This window comes from Cibotium barometz, chromosome 4, assembly GCF_041138505.1.
Source record: "Cibotium barometz isolate CiBa-2024 chromosome 4, ASM4113850v1, whole genome shotgun sequence".
In the NCBI taxonomy this organism is placed as follows: domain Eukaryota; kingdom Viridiplantae; phylum Streptophyta; class Polypodiopsida; order Cyatheales; family Cibotiaceae; genus Cibotium; species Cibotium barometz.
This window is the reverse complement of record NC_141049.1, coordinates 39,008,119-39,027,896: the sequence shown is the minus strand read 5'-3', so window position 1 is coordinate 39,027,896 and position 19,778 is coordinate 39,008,119. Positions and strand designations below refer to the sequence as shown.

The 19,778-nt window shown below is 44.9% G+C and overlaps 1 protein-coding gene across 1 annotated transcript in view; it reads left to right on the top strand.

The window, feature by feature from the left end:
• Positions 1 to 787: 787 nt before the first annotated feature.
• The window catches only part of LOC147639240 (Plasma-membrane choline transporter family protein), a 70,774-nt gene continuing 51,783 nt past the window's right edge, over positions 788 to 19,778 (top strand). Inside the window, exons 1-3 of the mRNA XM_086788781.1 lie at positions 788 to 996; positions 1,140 to 1,257; positions 18,000 to 18,475. Of these exons, the coding sequence (XP_086644907.1) occupies positions 1,177 to 1,257; positions 18,000 to 18,475 (557 nt within the window). The 5' untranslated portion in view covers positions 788 to 996; positions 1,140 to 1,176. The remainder of the gene's footprint in view (positions 997 to 1,139; positions 1,258 to 17,999; positions 18,476 to 19,778) is intronic.

Below are 19,778 nucleotides of genomic sequence, written 5' to 3'. Positions count from 1 at the left end.
TCCCTTCTTTTCACAAGACTTTACAAGTTAGTTTCTTTCCATAAGTGTTTACAAGTTAGTTTCTTTGTTGAAGAAGGCAAGTACTCCTTTTTTTTATTACACTATTTTTTTAAAGCTTAACATGAGTCATGCAAATTTTAGTCATTGCTTTGGTTGGATCTTCAATTTGAGAGCATCATCCGAGATGTTACACTTAGGCATGCGTCCAAAAATGCAGTTGAAAATGGTCGAATTTACGAAGTCTCGCAAGAACTAACCAGTGAGAGAGGAACACTAAATTAATTACCTTCGATTTCCATACTTGCTTAGTCTACGTGGGATTCAGGTGTAGGTAGTTTCTTTCCCTTAACTTTCTCCACTCTTTAGAGACTTCTTGGGGTTTTGGGGCCAGATTTATACATACGTGGACTGCTTACTAATTTTGTGCACAAATATGTCCCAAGAGGAATTACTTGATCAATGGAGTCAATTGTGTAATTAATGACTTGATTAGTGTGCAATCCGTTGTGTGCACAATTTTCTTATGTGAAGTTTCACATGTTTTGCCCAACATGAAGCAACCAAAGGGGGGCCAACTACTCCGTTGACTTGAAAAGCTATCACCCCATATCCTTCCATTTCAAAGGTCTTTTTTTGTCCCTTTGGAGCTTAGCCTGGTTTGTCAAACTGAGCTGTCCGAGCTCTTTCTATAGAAGTTTCCATGTGCAAAATTTCAACCAGCCTAAGATACCATTCAATGGCTTGGGTCCCAACCACTTGTAGATTTTTCAAACTTGTCTGTTCTTTCACTACCAGATCGTTGGTTTATATAGAGGAAATGCACTCTGATTGCCCATTTAGAAAGACTCCATCCTCTACTCGCTAACCATTCGCCCTCATCGCCCATTAATGCCTGTAATCACCTCAGCAATCTGCCGATTAGATGACGAGTTTTCCAATTTCTGCTAATCTCTGCTGCACCCATTTCGTTTTCAAAGGAACCCACATTTTTTCCCGGTAATCAGAGTTTATTGTCAGGCTTTTGCTAATTTCAGGGGCACTCACTTCCTGTAAAAAACCACCCACAAGCAGCTTTTTGCCCTAGCCCCATCATTAGGCGCTTAATCTCTATGTGGTTAAGCTAAATCTTTTTTGAACAGGCCACGGCGAGCTCTATAGCTTGCTTGATGCGAGGATATGCAGAGTACGTCTCCTTTGGAACACTTCGGCACCCCCGTTTTTGATGTCCCTCCTCTCGAAGACATCATCACCGATGAGGTTAGTCTCTCCCGTTCTTCTTCTGTTCAATTTATTTTGCCGCCACAGAAATTCAAAAAACGGTTATCAATCCCAGATACCAACGGATCCATCTGCTGAATAAACCTTGCAAAATCCATAAGTCAACTTGCCTTTGATCATAAATTTATGGAAGTTGGGTATCTGGAATAATGTCTGATGTAGGCACCACAATTTTAATCATGGGTCGCAACTAGGGCCGTTCTAGTATATGACCGATCAGCTTTGAAAGGCTCCTTTCACTGGCTTTAGACCCCATATGATTGGTAAACCACCATGCATTAATAGCCATGGATGCTGCAGCCTCGTAGCCTTGTAGCCTGCAGCAATGCCCTGCTTAGAAGGATAGTGTAAGAAGCAGACTGTGGGACTTGGAGAAAGAGAAAACATCATGTGACTCACAGGTGCGTGAAATATCAAATGCAACAGGTTTGACTCAGTTTTACATCTTCCCAGGCACAAGTCTATGTGTAAGATTGCACACAAAAGGGACCGTTGCAGATGTGGACCAGCCTGGTTGCCCCCCTACAAGGTCTGGTTGGTTCACACATGGCCTACGAACAGTTGGACAGTTGTTGAATTGGTTGATCTGGCACCAGTTTGCCAAGACAGCTGCTTAATGCTACCCTCTTCTCCTCTTCTCCTGTTATCAGGGTGGTGCTGGGGAATGGGAATTCAGAATAGGCAGGTGCCTATGAAAGAGCACTAGGAGCTCATTTTCAGGGAGGACAAGGAGAGAGCCAGCCCACCTTTGTCCACCATCATATGTGCGTTTTCAGCGATCATAAGGATGACTATGGATCTGCATGGGCTGCACAGATGCTTGTTACTACTCTTTGTAACCTGCCCATAAGTTACCATTGCTGTATAGAGCTATTGCACTGCCATTACTGCTGCACGTGCTGTACATTCAGAGGTACGTGTTGTTTTTCTTGCTGCTCTTGCTGAGCTTAGAACTGCACAGGTTTTTGATATGGAAACCCTATCTGAGAAGGGTCTTTTTGCACACTGTCTTTTAAAAGACTTCTCGGAGAAGTAAATTTCTAGATCTCTAGTGTATATGTTAGAGCAATAGAGTTCTGACAAACTAGGAGATCCCCGATTGTGACCTGCAGCCCCCACCTCTCTCCTCCCCCCTCCCCTCCAGATCCCTGTGTGCCCAGCCTCACGGATTCTGCATGCCATCCTCAACCCCTCTCCTTTTCTTTCCTCGCGATTCATCTAGGTATATATATATAAGGTCTTTGTACCAAATATGAGGTTCAATGTACAACACTTATTTGGCCCGTTTTTTTATTATTTTAGTCACTGGTCATTGCTTAGTAGTTAATAGATTACTTTTCATTTCAGTATTACCATTGTCTTACATGCTATTTTTGTATGGATGCTAGATATTCCTACATACATACATACATACATACATACATACATACATACATATATATATATATATATATATATATATATATATATATATATATGTATATGTATATGTATATATATAATAAGGAATATGTATTTGTATGGATGCTAGATATTCCTTATTATATATATACATATACATATATACATATATACATATATACATATATACATATACATATATATAACGTGAACGTACTTATCTTGATGCGTACTTTACGTACTCGTACCATACTTATCTTGATGCTATATATATAACGTGAACGTACTTATCTTGATGCGTACTTTACGTACTCGTACCATACCGCACCGTACCTAAAGTACTCAACCACTATGGAGCTTGCATCACTTCACCTTCCGTTGCACATTACGACCTCGGAGTGCCTCTGCATCCACCGACGCGAGCCGTCGACACCGACCACCTCACGGAGTGCCTTTGCCTTACATCGACGCGAGCCTTCATCATTGATTATGCTTCAGCTCCGACATCGTCTTTGCTTCTGCACCGGTCTTCTTCTCAGAGCCTCCTCTCATCAGAGGGCCTCTCGTACATATTTTCACTCACCATCATATATACACTCACTCACTCACCCATTTCATGCTGTGTTTTGCTTTGATCTCTTGTACATCTAGTCCTTTCGTTCTTTTGCCCTCACATGGTATCAGAGCTATCGTGAGCAAAGGGATTGAAGACCTCGAGAGCACACAACATGGATCGTCTACCCGCACTCTCGGAGGACCAATTTTACTCACCAGAATTCGTTCACCAAACTCTGATTTTGACCACACAGGGAATGGGACTTCTTATTCAGAGGAGAGCCCCGTTCAATATCTTACTTTGGGAGACGATCAACCCATCTACATCAAGTCACCTTCACTACCTTTGCCATCGCGATCTCCCTCTCTGACTTTATCAGACTTTGCTTCCAAAGGGGGATACATTCCTTCTGCCAGTGTGTCGGGGTGGGACTGTGGTATCCTTCATCTTCTCTCATCTTCTCTCATGATCTGGTCCCCTTTTGGGCCTGAGAGGGGGTGTGTGAAAATGGCATTTTGTCCAGCCCTAAAAAGGGGAACATTCTCGATTTATTAGGTTTTATTCATGGTTTTTTAGGTCTTGCTGTTGGCCGACAGCCCCTTTACTGGGCCGACCAGCAGCCCCCTTACTATATATAGCATAGGTTGACCATTCAACACCTGTACCACTTCATAGACCACATCAAGTACCACATCTGCTGCTGTTGCTGCTGCCAGGGCTTGCACTACATCTGCTTCATCATCATCGGCTCTTTGCTGCAACACACTAGCGTTTTACATCAGCTCATGGGACATCAGCCCACCTTGCTACATAGAGCACACCAGCGTTTCACATCAATTCATGGGACAGTAGCCCTCTCTGCTACATAGAGCACACCAGCGTTTTACATCAGCTCATGGGACAACAGCCCTCTCTGCTACATAGAGCACAACAGCCCACTCTTTGCTGTAGTACAACACATCATCGTTTTATCATCAATACATATCTTGGGACAACAGCCCACTCTCTGCTACAATACATTAGCGTTTTTCTTCTATAGTTCACCTCGGGACAACAACCCTCTCTGCTCACCATCTCACATCATCGGGAGACGGCAGCTCTCTCTGCTTCTCTCTCACTTAGGTATTGCAGCACCCTTGTCACCAGAGCTTGCACCACTACACCACTCGGGATGGCAGTCTTCTCTACTATTCATCACCCTTCAGGTACCATAGCACCCTTGTCACCAGAGCCTGCATCACTTCACCTTCTGCTGCACACTATGACCTCGGAGTGCCTCTGTATCCATTGACGCGAGCCTTCGACACCGACCACCTCACGGAGTGCCTTTGCCTCACATCGACGCGAGTCTTCGTCATCGAATGTGCTTCAACTCCGACATCTTCTTTGCTTATGCACCGGTCTTCCTCTCAGAGTCTCCTCTCATCAGAGGGCCTCTTGTACATATTTTCACTCACCATCATATATACACTCACTCACCCATTTCATGCTATGTTGTTTTGCTCTGATCTCTCGTACATGTGGTCCTTTTGTCCTTTTGCCCTCACAATAGCTGGTAGGGGAAGTATGTTACGAACTTTATGCTAATCCTCAAGATTAGGTCCTAATTTGGATGGGTTAAGGGCTCCTGATATTAGGGAAAGAAGTTGGATGCAGGTGGGTAAGGTTCATTATTAATTAATCCATTTGAATTGGTTAACAGTTGGGTCTATGCTTGGACCATAGTAGTCATACTCCCATGGTGGTCCTTGATCCCCCAACATTAGATGAATCTTCTCAACAGATGCAAAAGTCACCAGGTGAGATCATTGGCCACCTTCATGGGGGAAGGGTTGATGTGCCAGTGGTATTGGCGAGACTCGACGAGTTGCCGGAAGGCCTTAGATATCCCCTGTTGCCTATCAGAGATCAACTCTTGAAATGAGCATGCACATGTCTTGCACATGACACCATGGTTCATGTGTTTTGGGCATGAGCTAGGCGCTTTGGTGTGCAGGAGAACCTCGGAGTGCAATAGGACCCTGTAGGCTACACATGACACATGGTTAGCGAGACCATAGTGAAAGAGTGCATAGAGCGGAAGGAAAGGGACACTAGAGTGTGCTGAATAGAGAGTTCACGAGAGAGAGATATGGAGCAATCTATGTTGAAGATACTGAAGCAAAGCAGTCCCAAGCAAGAGACTAGAAGTCAAAATATGTACAAGACTGAATGAAAAGTGAGAGGCTAGCACCACCTATTTATAGGTGAGGAATGTTGGCCGACTAGGACAGAATATGCTGGCCGACTGGTAAAATACCAAAAGGGCTGGGAAAAATCCCAGAAAAATATGGAAAAAAGGGGTGGCCAGCCCACAATCAAGGGCCATACAAAAGGGACCAAAAGGACACCAGAAATGGGCAGAAACTGGGGATGAATGTGCTAACACCCCCTCTTGGCAGCACCAGATGCTGACCAAACTCCGAGAGGTCGAAGAAGTCGCTGGCATCACCATACAGGTAACAAAGCAACTGCCACACATAGAAAGTAGAAGCATCATTAGGAGCATAGATGAAGTGTCGAAGAACGGAATCCTGACAACTCAGGAGGAGAAAGCCATAGATCTGTCCGTCAGTCTTTCTCCACCGACACACATCCTCCACAGAGGCAAGGTCCGGCAAGCACCGATTCTTGTACGAGAGAAACTCCATCAAACCATACTCCTTGAGAATAGAAGTAACTTGCAACTTCCATGACTGAAAGTTACCACCATCCAACTTGTCTGCCTCATCAAGGAAATAAAAAAAAAAGTGGTACCGGAGCCAAATCTGAAGTTGTCATCATTGATCCAATCAATAGGACCAACCCTCATAAGATAAAACTGTCCAAATTAGAAAATGCTGATATAGGGCCCTTCCCCCACCAAAACGTAGCCCTAAGAGGTTGGACAGCACCCGAAAATCCTCTTGTAGCAAAAAACGCAGAAGCTTCTGTCGACTGTAGGAATATGCTGTAAGAGGGTGCAAGAGGGAAAGGCATCAACAAGGACAGTAGATTAGGCTCTCCTAAAAAAAAACGCACAATCTCTGAAGAAGAAGTGTCCTCCACAGGTACCAAGTGTGCCACCAAAGCCTGAAACACGACAAACCCCCTCTACAAAAGGGAATGACCACTGGAGAGGAAAACGTAGCCAGAAGAGGGCTGCTGTCCTGAAAAAACAGGCCACCTATGTCCAAACTCGACGTGGAATGAAACGGTGATCAGAAAATTACCTGATGGCTGCAAGCGATGAAGCCAATCTGAAGAGGAAGTGGTGCTGTCCAGAAAACGCAGCAACAAAGAAAATCTGAGAAAAATGTAGAGGAGAGGGTGCTGAAAATAGGGCTGAATCTGGGGTAGCAGAGGAGTTGCTGTGAACAGGGAGCGATGATACCATGAAAGAGTGCACAGAGCGGAAGCAAAGGGGCACTAGAGTGTGCCGAATAGAGAGTGCAAGAGAGAGAGATATGGAGCAATCTATGCTGAATATACTGAAGCAAAACAGTCCCAAGCAAGAGACACCAGAAGTCTCATAAGTGAGGGAGCAAAATATGTACAAGACTGAATGAAAAGTGAGAGGCCAGCACCACCTATTTATAGGTGAGGAATGCTGGCTGACCGGGACAGAATATGCTGGCCGACTGGTAAAATACCAAAAGGGCTGGGAAAAATCCCAGAAAAATATGGGAAAAAGGGGTGGCCAGCCCACAATCAAGGGCCATACAAAAGGGACCAAAAGGACACTAGAAATGGAAGATTTTCTTCTTTCAGTACTAGGTGGGCTTTGATCCAGTGGCGGAGGATCAGCGCGTTCCGAAGCTACTTCACGCTTTAGCTTGTAGCCCCTTCCTTCTTGGCCCTAGGAAGATTTTCTTCTTTCAGTACCAGGTGGGCTTTGATCCAGTGGCGGAGGATCAGCGCGTTACCCTGGTCTCACTACGGTTCCCTGCTCTTCCTTGGTCCTATTGGAAGCTTTTAGCTTCCATAGGGGCATCCTTTGGCCAAGTTCTAGAGGTACCAATCCTTATGAGCTCTCCTGCCTCAGTTTTCGCGGCCGTTACCGCTACTCTTGATGGTGTACCACCCCGGGTCCTTGTGCTTGTTCTTGATCTATCAATTATTGATGATCATGTTATGCTTCAAAGACCTGACGGATCTTTCTGCCAGAGGATGGACATTGCAGGCAAACCTGACCAATGTCGGATTTGTCGTCGACAAGGTCACATTGCTAGAGATTGTCCCAGATCGAGGGGCCATGCTAGGAGGCAGCGTGGTCCTGCCCATCAGAGGCTTTCTGAAGTTGCCGATACTCTAGTTGCTCCTTTGCCACAACATACCACACAGCATTGGGTTGTGGTTAGGGATGGCAGGCACCCTCGGACCCCCGTACCTGCCCCTTCACCCACACCCCTTACGGAGCACCCTAACCCCTATGCAGCTCTTGCCTCACTTGATGTTAATCCTTCTTTGGAGGATGAGGCTTTGCAAGCACATGATCTGGATCCATCACATGAGGATGCTGCATTACAGTTACAGGATGATTCTACCCTTGAGGATGATGTTGTGCATTCGCATTGTCATGGTACCTCTCCAGTTTTGAGGACTAGCCCTGGCTTTTCCTCGGAGTGGGAGAGAGAGGTAAGGTTTACATCGTCAGATTTTCCCTCCCTTTCACGAGATCTGGTCGTTCCTACTCTAAGTCCTTATGAGGATTGTCTCTTGGAACATTCAGGGTCTTGGGGGTTTTTTTTCTGCGTCGGCAGAAACAAATTGTAAAAACCCAGCTTCATTGTGCAGTCACAGGTGGACCTATGGATGTATTGCTCTTGCAAGAGCATAAACTGGATGCTAGTCAGTGTCGGAGATCAGGCAAGCTTCTCTCAGGACACACCTTTTGGTCATCGGCTATTGGTACCAAGGGTGGTGTTTGTATCTCTGTTTCAGCTTTGATCTTGCCTTGCATCATTGGACATGGTGTCATTTTGCCTGCGAGAGCGCAGTGGATCCTTCTTATGCAGGGTACTACATGCATTGGTATTCTCAACCTCTATGCTCCTAACCATAGAGGTGAGAGGATTGCCTTTTGGAAATCTCTCATTACATTGATGCCTCTTGCCGACCATTGGATTATTGGTGGGGATTTTAACATGGTTGAGATGCCAACGGATAAAAGAGGTTGACATGAGGGCTTGGTGCATCCTCTTGAAAGAGCGTCTTGGGAGAGGTTTATACTCTCCATTCATGGCAGAGACTGTTGGCATGAGGATGACATTTTGAGGAGTCCATCCACTCTTCTTTATTCATGGTCTAACAAGAGAAGAGATGCAAGATGTATCGATGCAAGGTTAGATAGATTTTATGTGGATGATTGGGTGCTTGACAAAGGTGGACATACTTTTATTGCTACAGGCACCTCCAAATCGGATCATTGCCCAATGGTTTTATGTATTAGAGATTCGAATTGCCATGGATCAGCACCACATGTACGCATCCCTGATCATTTGTTTTTAGATGCAGAGCTATCGCGTCGTATGCTTGATATCTGGAGATCTCATGATTTCTTATAGGCCTCTCAAAGCATGGCCTTTGCTGTCTGTGATATTAGTGACTTTTATCACACATGTGTCCTGTCTAAGAGGCAAGAGGCCTTGGACTTAGAAAGGGCTATTAGACGTAGATTGGTTGCCTTGCAGAAAGAGCACGAGAAACATCCTCATGCTCAATGGGTTGCAGATTCTTTATGTAATGTTAGGGCAGAACTTCATCACTCTCTTGAGCAGCGCACAGAGTACTGTTTCCATGCCCAGGAATCCTTTTGGACACAGATGGGTGGCAGATGTAACAAACATTTCTTTGCTTCTCACGGCCCATCTCATGCCAGAGATAGTGTCAGGCAGTTGCAGGATTCACATGGCACTCTTCACTTAGATCCTCTTATGCTTAGACAGATTGCCACTGATTTCTATCGCCAGCTTCTTAGTGCTGACCCACATTCTAATTTGAGACACAGGGTGTAGAGGAAGCTTTGGAATGCATTGCCACATTTGATCACTGAGGAGATGTGTGCCACTTTGGATGCCCCTTTTTCTATGCAGGAGTTCAGTCATGCTCTTCATGCCTTACCTTCTGGCAAGTGTCCAGGGGAGCATGGCCTCTTCCCTGTTTTTTTCATTACTTTTTGGGATGAGATCGGGGCTGAGATCACATCAGCTTTGCAGGAGATGTGGGACACAAGTTCTATGCCTTCTTCTCTCACTGAGGGGCTTATTTATCTTATTCCTAAGAGCGGGGATAAGACATTGATTGGCCAGTGGAGACCTATCACCTTACTTGGGACTGCCTATGAGACTCTTGCTAAGCCAGTGAGCATCAGATTATTGCAGCCAATTTTGCAGGATGTCATTCATGATACTCAGAATGGATTCTTACACGGCAAGAGCATCTTTGATAACATTTTTTCATTTTGGGAGGCCGTCGAATGGGCTAAAGCGAGCAATCAGCCCTTAGCCATTCTGCTCGTGGATTTTGAGAAGGCCTATGATAGAGTCGATTGGGACTTCCTTGAGGGTACTCTTAGCCATATGGGCTTCTGTCAGAGATGGATCAAGGGAGTTTCATGCATGTATCGTGATGCCCACAGTAGAGTTCTCGCTTCGGTGATAGAGGAGAGCGGTTTTAGATTTCTCGCTCAGTACAACAGGGCTGCCCTTTAGCCCCATTATTATATATCATTGGTGCATATTGTTAGATCAAGCTAAATAGTATCTTTAACTATTAAAGTGGGATTTGAAAAGGATCTTATTTTAATATTACAGATGAATAGATGCATAAGGATATCAAAGCTACTCAAGATAGACAAAAGCAGTATATCGACCTAAAGCGGACATCTAGAGAATTTAAAGAAGGCGATATGGTCTTGCTTTGAGTATGACCCAAGATAAGCTCGCTGTCCTTTGGAAAGTACAAGAAGTTATTGCCTAGATATTGTGGACCCTATGTAATTACAAGGAAAATTAGAGATCAAGCTTATGAGGTTTTGCTTCCTCCATACTTAAATATCTAAAATGTCTTTCAAGATCTAAGATATATATCAGATGATGAGCAAGTTGTCTGGAACTAGAACTAGAAGCGATTTTGGATATATAAAAAAGCCCCTCAAAATTGAATCTTTCTCCGCTCCATTGTTGGTATTTCGGGATTGAGGTTGCCTCTTCGTAGTCAAGAGGAATTGGTTGACTCTGAGTTAGCTGATGACACGCCCTGTTTTTGGAGGATTCACATATATGCTTATGTTCCTTCGGGGTAGCACTAGAGGAGTTCTGTTTGGCAACAGGGGCACTCATTAACTGGCACAAATCTGTTGGTTTTTGGGTTAGTGATTCACCGAGAGTTGATTGGGGTGCAGAGCTTGGTTTTACTTGGATCAGCAGAGGATGCACTGCTAGATATTTGGGATGCCAAGTTGGGATTGATATTTCTCCTACACAGCAGTTTGCTTCGGTACTTATGAGTATCCGGAAGGAGCTCCTCCATTGGAGGCTCCACGAGATTAGATTTAGCCTCCAGAGCTTTGGTGGCTAATCAGGTTTTGCTTGTCTCAGCTTGGTTTATTGTCTCTTGTTGGTGCTTCTTTCGTGCGTGCATTGGCCAATTGCGGAGATTGATCCACAATTTTCTCTGGTCAAGTTTGGATGGCACCTCAGACACTCGTGCCAGGGTAGCTTGGCTCACAGTTAGTCAACCCAAAAGAGAGGGGGACTTGAATATTATCGATCCGGATGTTCAATGCAAGGCGTTGCTTTGCAAACTTGTGGTCAAAGGTTTCCTACCAAGCATTGAGCCTTGGAAGGATTTTTTCTTGTCTCAAATTTCCGGATGTACACCCAAGGTCAGGAGAGACTGGATGCCCACCACACGTTTTTTGTTCACAGAGGCTGATTTTAGGGCACCATCTTCCCCTCTTATTGCAACCATTGTCAGAGCATGCAGAAGCATGAGATATTTTTTGCGACAAAGGCTTCCTAGGTCTTTGGACGAGGCTAACCGACAACCTATTATGTGGAACGAGTTCATTAGGGATTAGGTTGGTCGACCACTTGGTGCATTTCGTTATATGCAGTGGTCACGACGGGAGAGATGTGCATACACAGTTCTTGCTTGGAAGACCTTTAAGAGTCTTCCGGAGTATCGGAGAGTTGTATCCATTCAGCATCTTAGGGGCTCTCACATTCGTATTGATCAGATTGATGCAGCTATTCCGCATGAGTGGCTTTCTGGGACCTTTCACGGAGACTATCATCCGAGTTGGCTGGGAGTTTTTTCGAGGATAGGCATACCTCTGCAGGTCATTGCTCTCCCGGGCCAGGAGGATACAAATTGCCTCATTTACTCTATCATGCCTAGTGGGAGATTGAGGAGATGTAGTATGGAGGAGATCATCCCAGATACTAGGCTTAGTCGAGTGAGGATTGTTGGTCGCTCGGGGAAGCACTCGTTCATTGACCCTTCTTCTCAGATAGTGACTCATGGCTCTTGGTGTTTGTGGTTATATGGTGGCAGTCCTATCAGATATCTTCAGTGGGATCCAGGAGAGTGGGAGTGGATTGATGCCTTCGATCCTTTGAAAAGCCTTGCTTTTTTCAATTTCACTGTCCGGAATGCCAGGCTTCTCCTCACTCGACAGATGCATAGGATCCCTACTCTCAGGCCTCATTGGGAGAGCTATGATATTTCTCCAGTGATACAGCGCAAATATTGGCATAAACTTTGGCACTCATACAGAAGGAGCCAGATCTCTCATTTCTTTTGGTTATATTCTTACATGGTGGTCTCCCCACCAATTAGTGGAGATCAGTTTTTGGTGTAGCACCTTCCTGTCCTAGGTGTGCGACAGATTCTGAGACCGTACAACATTGTTTATGGGGATGCAGCACTGCACAACAGATTTGGGATTCTGTAGCCTAACTTATGGGCAAATTGAGTGGCGGAGCCATGCATGTGACTTGGGGGGCAGTTGCTTGGCTCTCCCAGTCCGGTCCACAGCTTTTTTATGAGGGCAGTGGTACAGATTCTGCTATTTTCATTCGTAGAGGTATTGCCCAGCATGATTTATTGCAGGATGTTCCTCACTCTAATTATACAACCCCTAGACAGAGGATTGACACCAGTTGGGAGATTATTGCCAGTATTACAGCATAGCAAATCTGGAGGCTATTGAGGGTGTCCAGATTTTTGGGTCTCAGTGCATTAGTACTATATGGGGTGATATCATCCATACTCTTATGGCTACTTGGGCTTGCATTCAGGGGCCCTCTCGTTCTGCGCAAGCGAAGCGTGTGATATTTATGCGGGAATGGGACCATGGCATCTTCTTTTCCTTTAGTACCATAGGTCTTACATGGCATCATGATGCTCCTCATCACTGGTTGAAATCACCTTACATATTGGGGTGATTCTATTCTTTTCCGGCTTATAGCTGTGATTGTTGTATGTTTTTCTCATACTTAATAGAAGTCTCTTTCTGGGGGGGGGGGGGGGGGGGTGGGAAAGGCGAGCATCTTGTGTGTCAGTACAAGTGGTGGTTTACCTTTTGTGGGTGAAATTTTGAATGTTTAGGTGAAATTTTGAGCTCCTTTGCAAAGCCCTCCTTGATATAAAGGGCTCCTTGTGATTAGTGTAAGCTTCATCTTTGTGTGGTTTGAGTCTTGTGTGAGACTCTAATCTATGTGGCACATTGATTTCTTAGAGATGTTTACCTTTGTGAGTTCCATGGTGACTTTGTCCATTTGATGTGTGAGATGGAGTTACACTTATCATCATTGTCAACTCTTTGTGAAGACATTTACTCTGTGAGCACATGTGAGTGTGCATTTCCTTGCTCTAGTGTGAGCTCTACTTGTTGCTTTTACATCAACCATTGTGCAAATGCTTTGTGGGACCACAATGTGTGGTGGTCATCTTTGGCTTTAGGAGCACACACATCCTTGGTGGATAACTTCTTTGTGGTATTACCTTGTTATCAACTATGCTACCGTTGGGCATGTGAGTCGACACACATCCCCATCCTTCTTCATGATGATTCTCATGCACAATTCTTGGTGGGTTTTTTGCAACTTGGTGGTTTTATCTTTGACGTGGCTTAGGTGGCAGATACTTCTTCTCAAAACTCTATGTGACTTCGTCCTCAACATGACATGAGTGGCAAACATGTTATTATGGATCTATGATCTACTATAGGCAATAGTACTCTAGGATGTCACGTGCTTGGTAGCCAACTTACCAACATTAGACACTATAAATAAGAGTCTAGGCCCTTGATCATAATCATTTATTCATTTCATTCATTAACCATTATCCATTGATCATCATTTATTGATTGGTAAATCATCATTGACTCAAGAGTTGTGCTACCATTGAGTATCTCTAGTTCATCATTGTACATATTTCATGATAGGTAATACAAGGCAGATAGGTCATCTTCTCTACTACACATAGTTGTCAAGTACAATACCGTACAGTTCGTACGATACGATACCATACGGGAAAATATGGTACGATATAAAATTTTTTCTTATCATACGATAAAATACAGTGTTTTAAAAAAATACTTATAAGGTATTTCCAAGTCCAAATATGGAGTATTTTGGAAAGGAGGGAAGCATCATAGTACAGAGGAAGCTCAAACAGCCATAGATAAGCAAAAGAAATACCATTACCTACCAATATATATATATATATATATATATATATATATATATATATATATATATATATATATATATATATATATATATATATATATATATATATATACGGGGAAAAAAAATCAAGAAAAAAAATCTTGAAAAAATCCGTACAAGTACGTACGGTATCATACCGTCCAGTTTTCCGTACGATATGCCCTCATACGACGTACGAAAACAACCCTGCTACTACATATTAAGCATGAACAAGAAGCGATTTGTTGCATGGGTTCAAGCCTATGATTAGGCATTATAATGACAATCAATTGATTATAAACACGCTTCCACAAGCACCCATGCTACACTGGCATCAAAGCGTCGTGTTTTGATAGGAGGGCTGCAATTTTTATCTCAAGAAGGCATGGAGATCCATTGCGACCTTAGAGAGGCTTGCATCTATTTCAAGGTGGCATTTTTTTCCCATATCTTGCAACCTGTGAGCAGAGTGTTAAGCCCAAGCATAAGGAGGCATATGCGTACTCAAGCGCTTGCATTAAGGGGAGCATAGAGATCATCATCATCATCATCATCATCTTCAAGCGCTTCAAGGCGGCTGTGCAGGCCAGCATTCCGCTCATTAACACACCATCCCAAGGGCGGCCAGAGGTAGGCAGCAAGAAGTCATCATTGGCAGCCAGATCCAATAGCAAAACGCATCAAGATAGGCCTGCCAGAACAGAACACAACTACAGGACATTGAATGCACATATCAATTTCATATCTGGGTATAGGCGTCTTCCCTGCCCAAGCCGACTAGCTCGGGTATCAGTTTCATAAATCTGAGTCTTCTTTGTCAAAGCCAACTGGCTACACCCACCCTCCCTCCATCGCGCAAGGATGTAACCTTCACCAAACCCTTAACCAAAAGGGTGTGTTTGTTTTTCATTCCCATAGGTACATGTGCTTGTCCAGAGCCATCACGCAACTCAAGATAGGGTTTCATACTAGGATGAGTCCCGAAGGAGATCCTCCGTTCCTTTAGGACTATTCCCGCCAACACGTGGTTGGAGCGAAGGGGCAACCAACCAAAGAATCCATCGATAAGATACTACCATATTATGATAGATCCATGGAGAGCCATTTTTCCAAGAATTGGGATTAGGTTGGCAACATGTCAACAAAAGATCCAGGCAAGGATAGCAGCAAGACAAGTGGTAACTCCATCCATACATGAAGCTTAACAGTAGGGAGTGCCCAAGGATGCGGAAAGCTTTCAAGAGAGGAAGTGGCATTGATGACGAAGTTCCCAAGTAAGGAACAAATTCTAGAGGATAAGCCCGAGGATCAAACACTGCCAAGCTTGGAGGTGATACCGACATAAGAAGGACAACCCATTGTAGATTCCGTATCAATTTTCGAGGTTTAGTCATGTCCCTCCAAAAACATTGAGGAGTTGCGTTCAGTGTTCTAGCTTCTGAGGATAGGGAGGAGGCATGTGAGTTTCAGACTTTTCTCTCCAAATCCATTGAGGAGGAGGATGAGGTGAGTGATTCAACAACAGTGTCTACCATGCTAGTTGAGAATCCATAGCCAAGCATCCAGAGGCAGAGGGGCTACTTCCGATGCCCGTAGTTCCTGAGGAGGTAGTGGGGCAGGGACATCATTGGAGACACGAGATCCAGTAACCATGCTATTGGAGTTCATACCGTAGTGTAGAGCAAGGAGCCAGCTTGCCAAAAGATCTATATCGGGTTGGAGCGGTGGAGCATCATTTGCACCCGTGATCCTAGTTAAGCAGAATGGGATGTCATGTGCACACTTACCCGAGTGTGACATGGACATGCTTCTACCCATTGGCCAACTAAGAGGTCAAGTACGTGGCCGGGTTCATGTGTTTGTATGGGCTACTGTGCCAATGTGAAGCCAAGTGTGGACAGAGTTATTGGGTTATTGTGGGAACACACTTAGTTGGACATTATTATTAGGGCTGAAAAGTACTGACTTCAACTGCACCGAGATCTTATTCTTGGTGAACTTTGTGATACCTCATGGCAATGGTTGTATCTTATGTATTGTACTCCCTACGCTTCACATCCCTACAATATGTGAAGGAAGAGTTATGGTGTCATCCAGACTGTACAACATTTTTGTAATTCAATCATGTATAGCCAATGGGCAAACTTTCTGTTTTTTTTCATTGTGTGTGAGTGCTTTGATCTACACACCATGTTCGTATGGATGTAGATCAAGAGGGTGTTGAATAATGTGATCTACATACATTAGTTGTAGAGGTCACATAGTGGTGGTGATTTTAATATGTTTAGGCTATGGACTATGTGTTAGCACATTCATCCCCAGTTTCTGCCCTAGGGCCAAGAGGGAAGGGGCTACCAGCTAAAGCGTGAAGTAGCTTCGGAAGAATGAAAGTCCACCTGGAAGAAGCCTGGACCAAGCAAACGAGTATCCTGAAAGTGCACAATCAGCTCCGAAGGGAGAGCTGCTAGAAGCCATTCACGGGCCTGCGAACGAGAGGGGTGGGAACCATAAACTCTCGCAACAAGGGTGGTCTGGACCTCAAGGTCAATGTCGTGCTGAAGAGAGGTGAGCTCGTCTTGTGAAAAATTGATGATTCTCCGGGCCAGTGGGGGTGACGAGCGATTGGCTGCGGCAGAAGAAGCCATAAAACCAATCAAGAAAAGTGGGCGGCCGACTTGAATCCAGATAAAATTGCTGCTGAAAAAGAGGCGGGTGCCGAGGAAGGGGGGCAGAGGCAGGAGCTGAAGGGCGGGAGCAGCTGGGGTAGCAAGGGCAAAGGGGCAGGCGGGGACTGCAGATGGGCAGCAGATGGGGAGGTGGGTGCAGCGAAAGGGGCTGGCGAGGGCTGAAGAAAGGCAGGCGGGGGGCAGCAGAGGGGCTCGTGGGGGCTGAAGAAGGTCAGGTGGGGGCTTAAGAGGGGCAGGCGGGGGTTGCAGATGGGCAGGCGAGGGCAGCAAAGGGGCAGGCGGAGGCAACAGAGGGCAAGCGAGAGCAGCAGAGGAGCAGGCGGAGGCAACAGAGGGCAGGCGGGGGCAGAAGAGGGACAGGCGAGGGCAGCAGCGCAAGTTCACCTTCATGACTCCAGCTCTCTACGTTTTCAAAAATTCAACATGCTTGCCTTTTATCAATGAAGGTTTTCAAATTACAAATGGCAATTAAAACCACCAATAATTCATTGAGATTGTCTGATTTTGAACCAAAAAGAGGGGCAGGCGGGGGCTGAAGAAGAAGAAGAACAAAGACAAAGTACACCTGATTGCGTCCCAAATACCCTTTGAAGGGGCCCCACCAAGGACTGGTATATTTGCTTTATTGAATGATGAAAATGACCGACTTTCTGTGGATCTTTCTTGGCTGTAAATCGGCAGCCTGAAGATGACCTAAATCCTTGACCTTCAAGTTCACCTTGCTCAGACTTCCCTTGGCTGTCCTGGCCCTTGAAGTACTTTAGCACTTTGTGAATAATGAGATGGATTGACCCCTTGACAAGCCCATGCTTATATATGACTCAAAACTGCTGGTCGGTTTGCTACAGAACCTGTCGGGGCCAGTTCAGTTTGTCCCACGACCTGAATTTCATCCCCATAAACAGGGTGCCTTTCACACATGGAAGTTATGGGCTGCTGTCTGCCTTGCACCTCTGCCCATAAGGCCTGGTTCCTGGCCGCGTAGTATCTGGCTACTGGCTGACTGTGAGGTCAGGCCTGGCGGACGGGCCATGCATGAAATGAATGGGCAATATTGCCTCTTTATGTTTAACCAAACCTGGCCTGGCCATCATCAGTTTCTTTGACAGCCATGAAGGGCGGGATGGCTGCGGGAGATGTGTAAATCTCCTAAATTTGTAATACAATGAGTGCATGTTATTAACAAAACGATTTGAAAATGTATCATCTGAATTCCATGATGTTAGGTATTTGGTGCTAATGTTTGTGAAACGTTCTGTAGGCGTAGTATTTGCCTACAGACACAAGTTTTAAGGGGAAGGATCTCATAGGTTTTTCGGCTTTTCCCTTTTTTCCCGGCAGGAAGATGAGCACACTGTCAATGTGCTTGGAAGCAGCACACCCCCAGCTTTGGCAAGGGAACCCGAACCAATCAGGCATTGGAGGGATGTTTTCTGGCTGGCGGTTTTTGTCCTCCACATGCTTCTTTTTGGATTGTTTTTGGGAGTACTCGGGCTTAACCGATTCAGAAAAGTGGACAGACTCAACTTGGACAAGTTTACCAGACGTAGTGGAGGTGATAGCTCAGAAGACACAACTGAAGAGTTTTGGCCCATATATGGCACAGCTGCAGGTGTTGGTGCAGTCATTGCATGGGCCTGGTTATTGTTTCTCTGCCGCAAGGGAAACCAAATGATGAAATTTTCAGTACACAGCATGACTACTTATCTCGCCCTTATCAGTGTGTTTTGCTTTTGGATTGAGGAGATCTTTTGGGGGATAGCATGTGCTGTTGGTGCAGCATTGCAGTTTTTGTATGTCTTATCTGTTATGGACAGGTACGCTTGTTCTCAATGAGTCAAGCCACTTGCCTTCATTCGTATGTCTTGACAGTTTGCTTTTAGCTTTTTCTGGATCTGTCTCCTTGTGGGTTTGTTAAAAAAGTGACGGGTATTGCGATCTTATGTTTTCATTGTGAGGCTTTTTTTGGGGTGCTTTCTTGTTACTGATTTGGAAACGAAGCTATTGCTTGTAATCCTTTGTCCGTTTTTTGTACAAAATTGCATGTGTGTTTAAAGGAACCAAAGTTAGGCATGCACATAAAGAAACGATCAAAACTTTTTCAACATGATTGTCGCTCCTTTGTTTATTTTAATATTTCAGACATTATATGTTTATTTTTAAATGGGAACATTCTCTTAAGAGTGGATGGAGGGAGGGAGGGAATGTGTGGGTGGATTGCGATCTCACCTAGGTTATTACCCAGTTCTATAACAACATTTTCCATTCTTAAAGGGGCCTGTGGAGGAACAAGGCATGAGCTTGGAAGTGACCATCTCGGATGACAAAGCTTTGAGTGATTAGTGCCAAATCGTGATTGGCCAGATAATGCTTACAATTTGTTCCTTCTGTTGGGGCGATAGTTGGTTACTTGCTCGCGATGCTTTTGAGAGAGATTATCCCACTGCTTTGTTAGATTTTGTAGATAGTCCACGGGGGTAAACTCCTACAGGACTGCCCTACAACAGTCGTCCCCCCATGTACGAACCCCATGATGCTTCAAATAGTCCTCCTACAATAACAAGACGGCAATAGTCAAAACTGTCCAAACGGTGTGCAACTGGAGCCAATCTGAACCTCAGTGTGGCGGGCATAGTCCAGTTGGTGACCGCCTCACAAGCCATCCCATTGAACTTGGGAGGCTTCAGCATCTGGGTCTGCTTGGCATGAGATTTTTTGCAGAAACCTTAGCCAGCTGGTAGTTGGGCTCCACCGCATCTTAGCTCCACTTCCGCTACTGGGTTGGATAAACCTGCCAAGGCTTGGTAGTTGTTTCCAGCTGTTGAGCATCCACGTCCTGCTGGTCAAGCTTGTTAATGAGCTCGACACTTACAATAACTTTCCACTAATCTCTATAATACTCCGTAAGCAAATGCTGCAAATCACAAAGGATTGTTCACTACTAAACTGAGTTGCAGAAAATTGTCCAAGTTGGTGAAATGCAGATGCTTTCCCCAAATCTTCTTCCTCCTCTTCTCCCTATATCTTCATTCTTTTCTTCTGCCCTTTTGCTCTTTCCTTGCTATCTCTCTTTCTTTCTCTTCACATATCCTAATTTTGAGATTTAAAAAACAGCTCCCA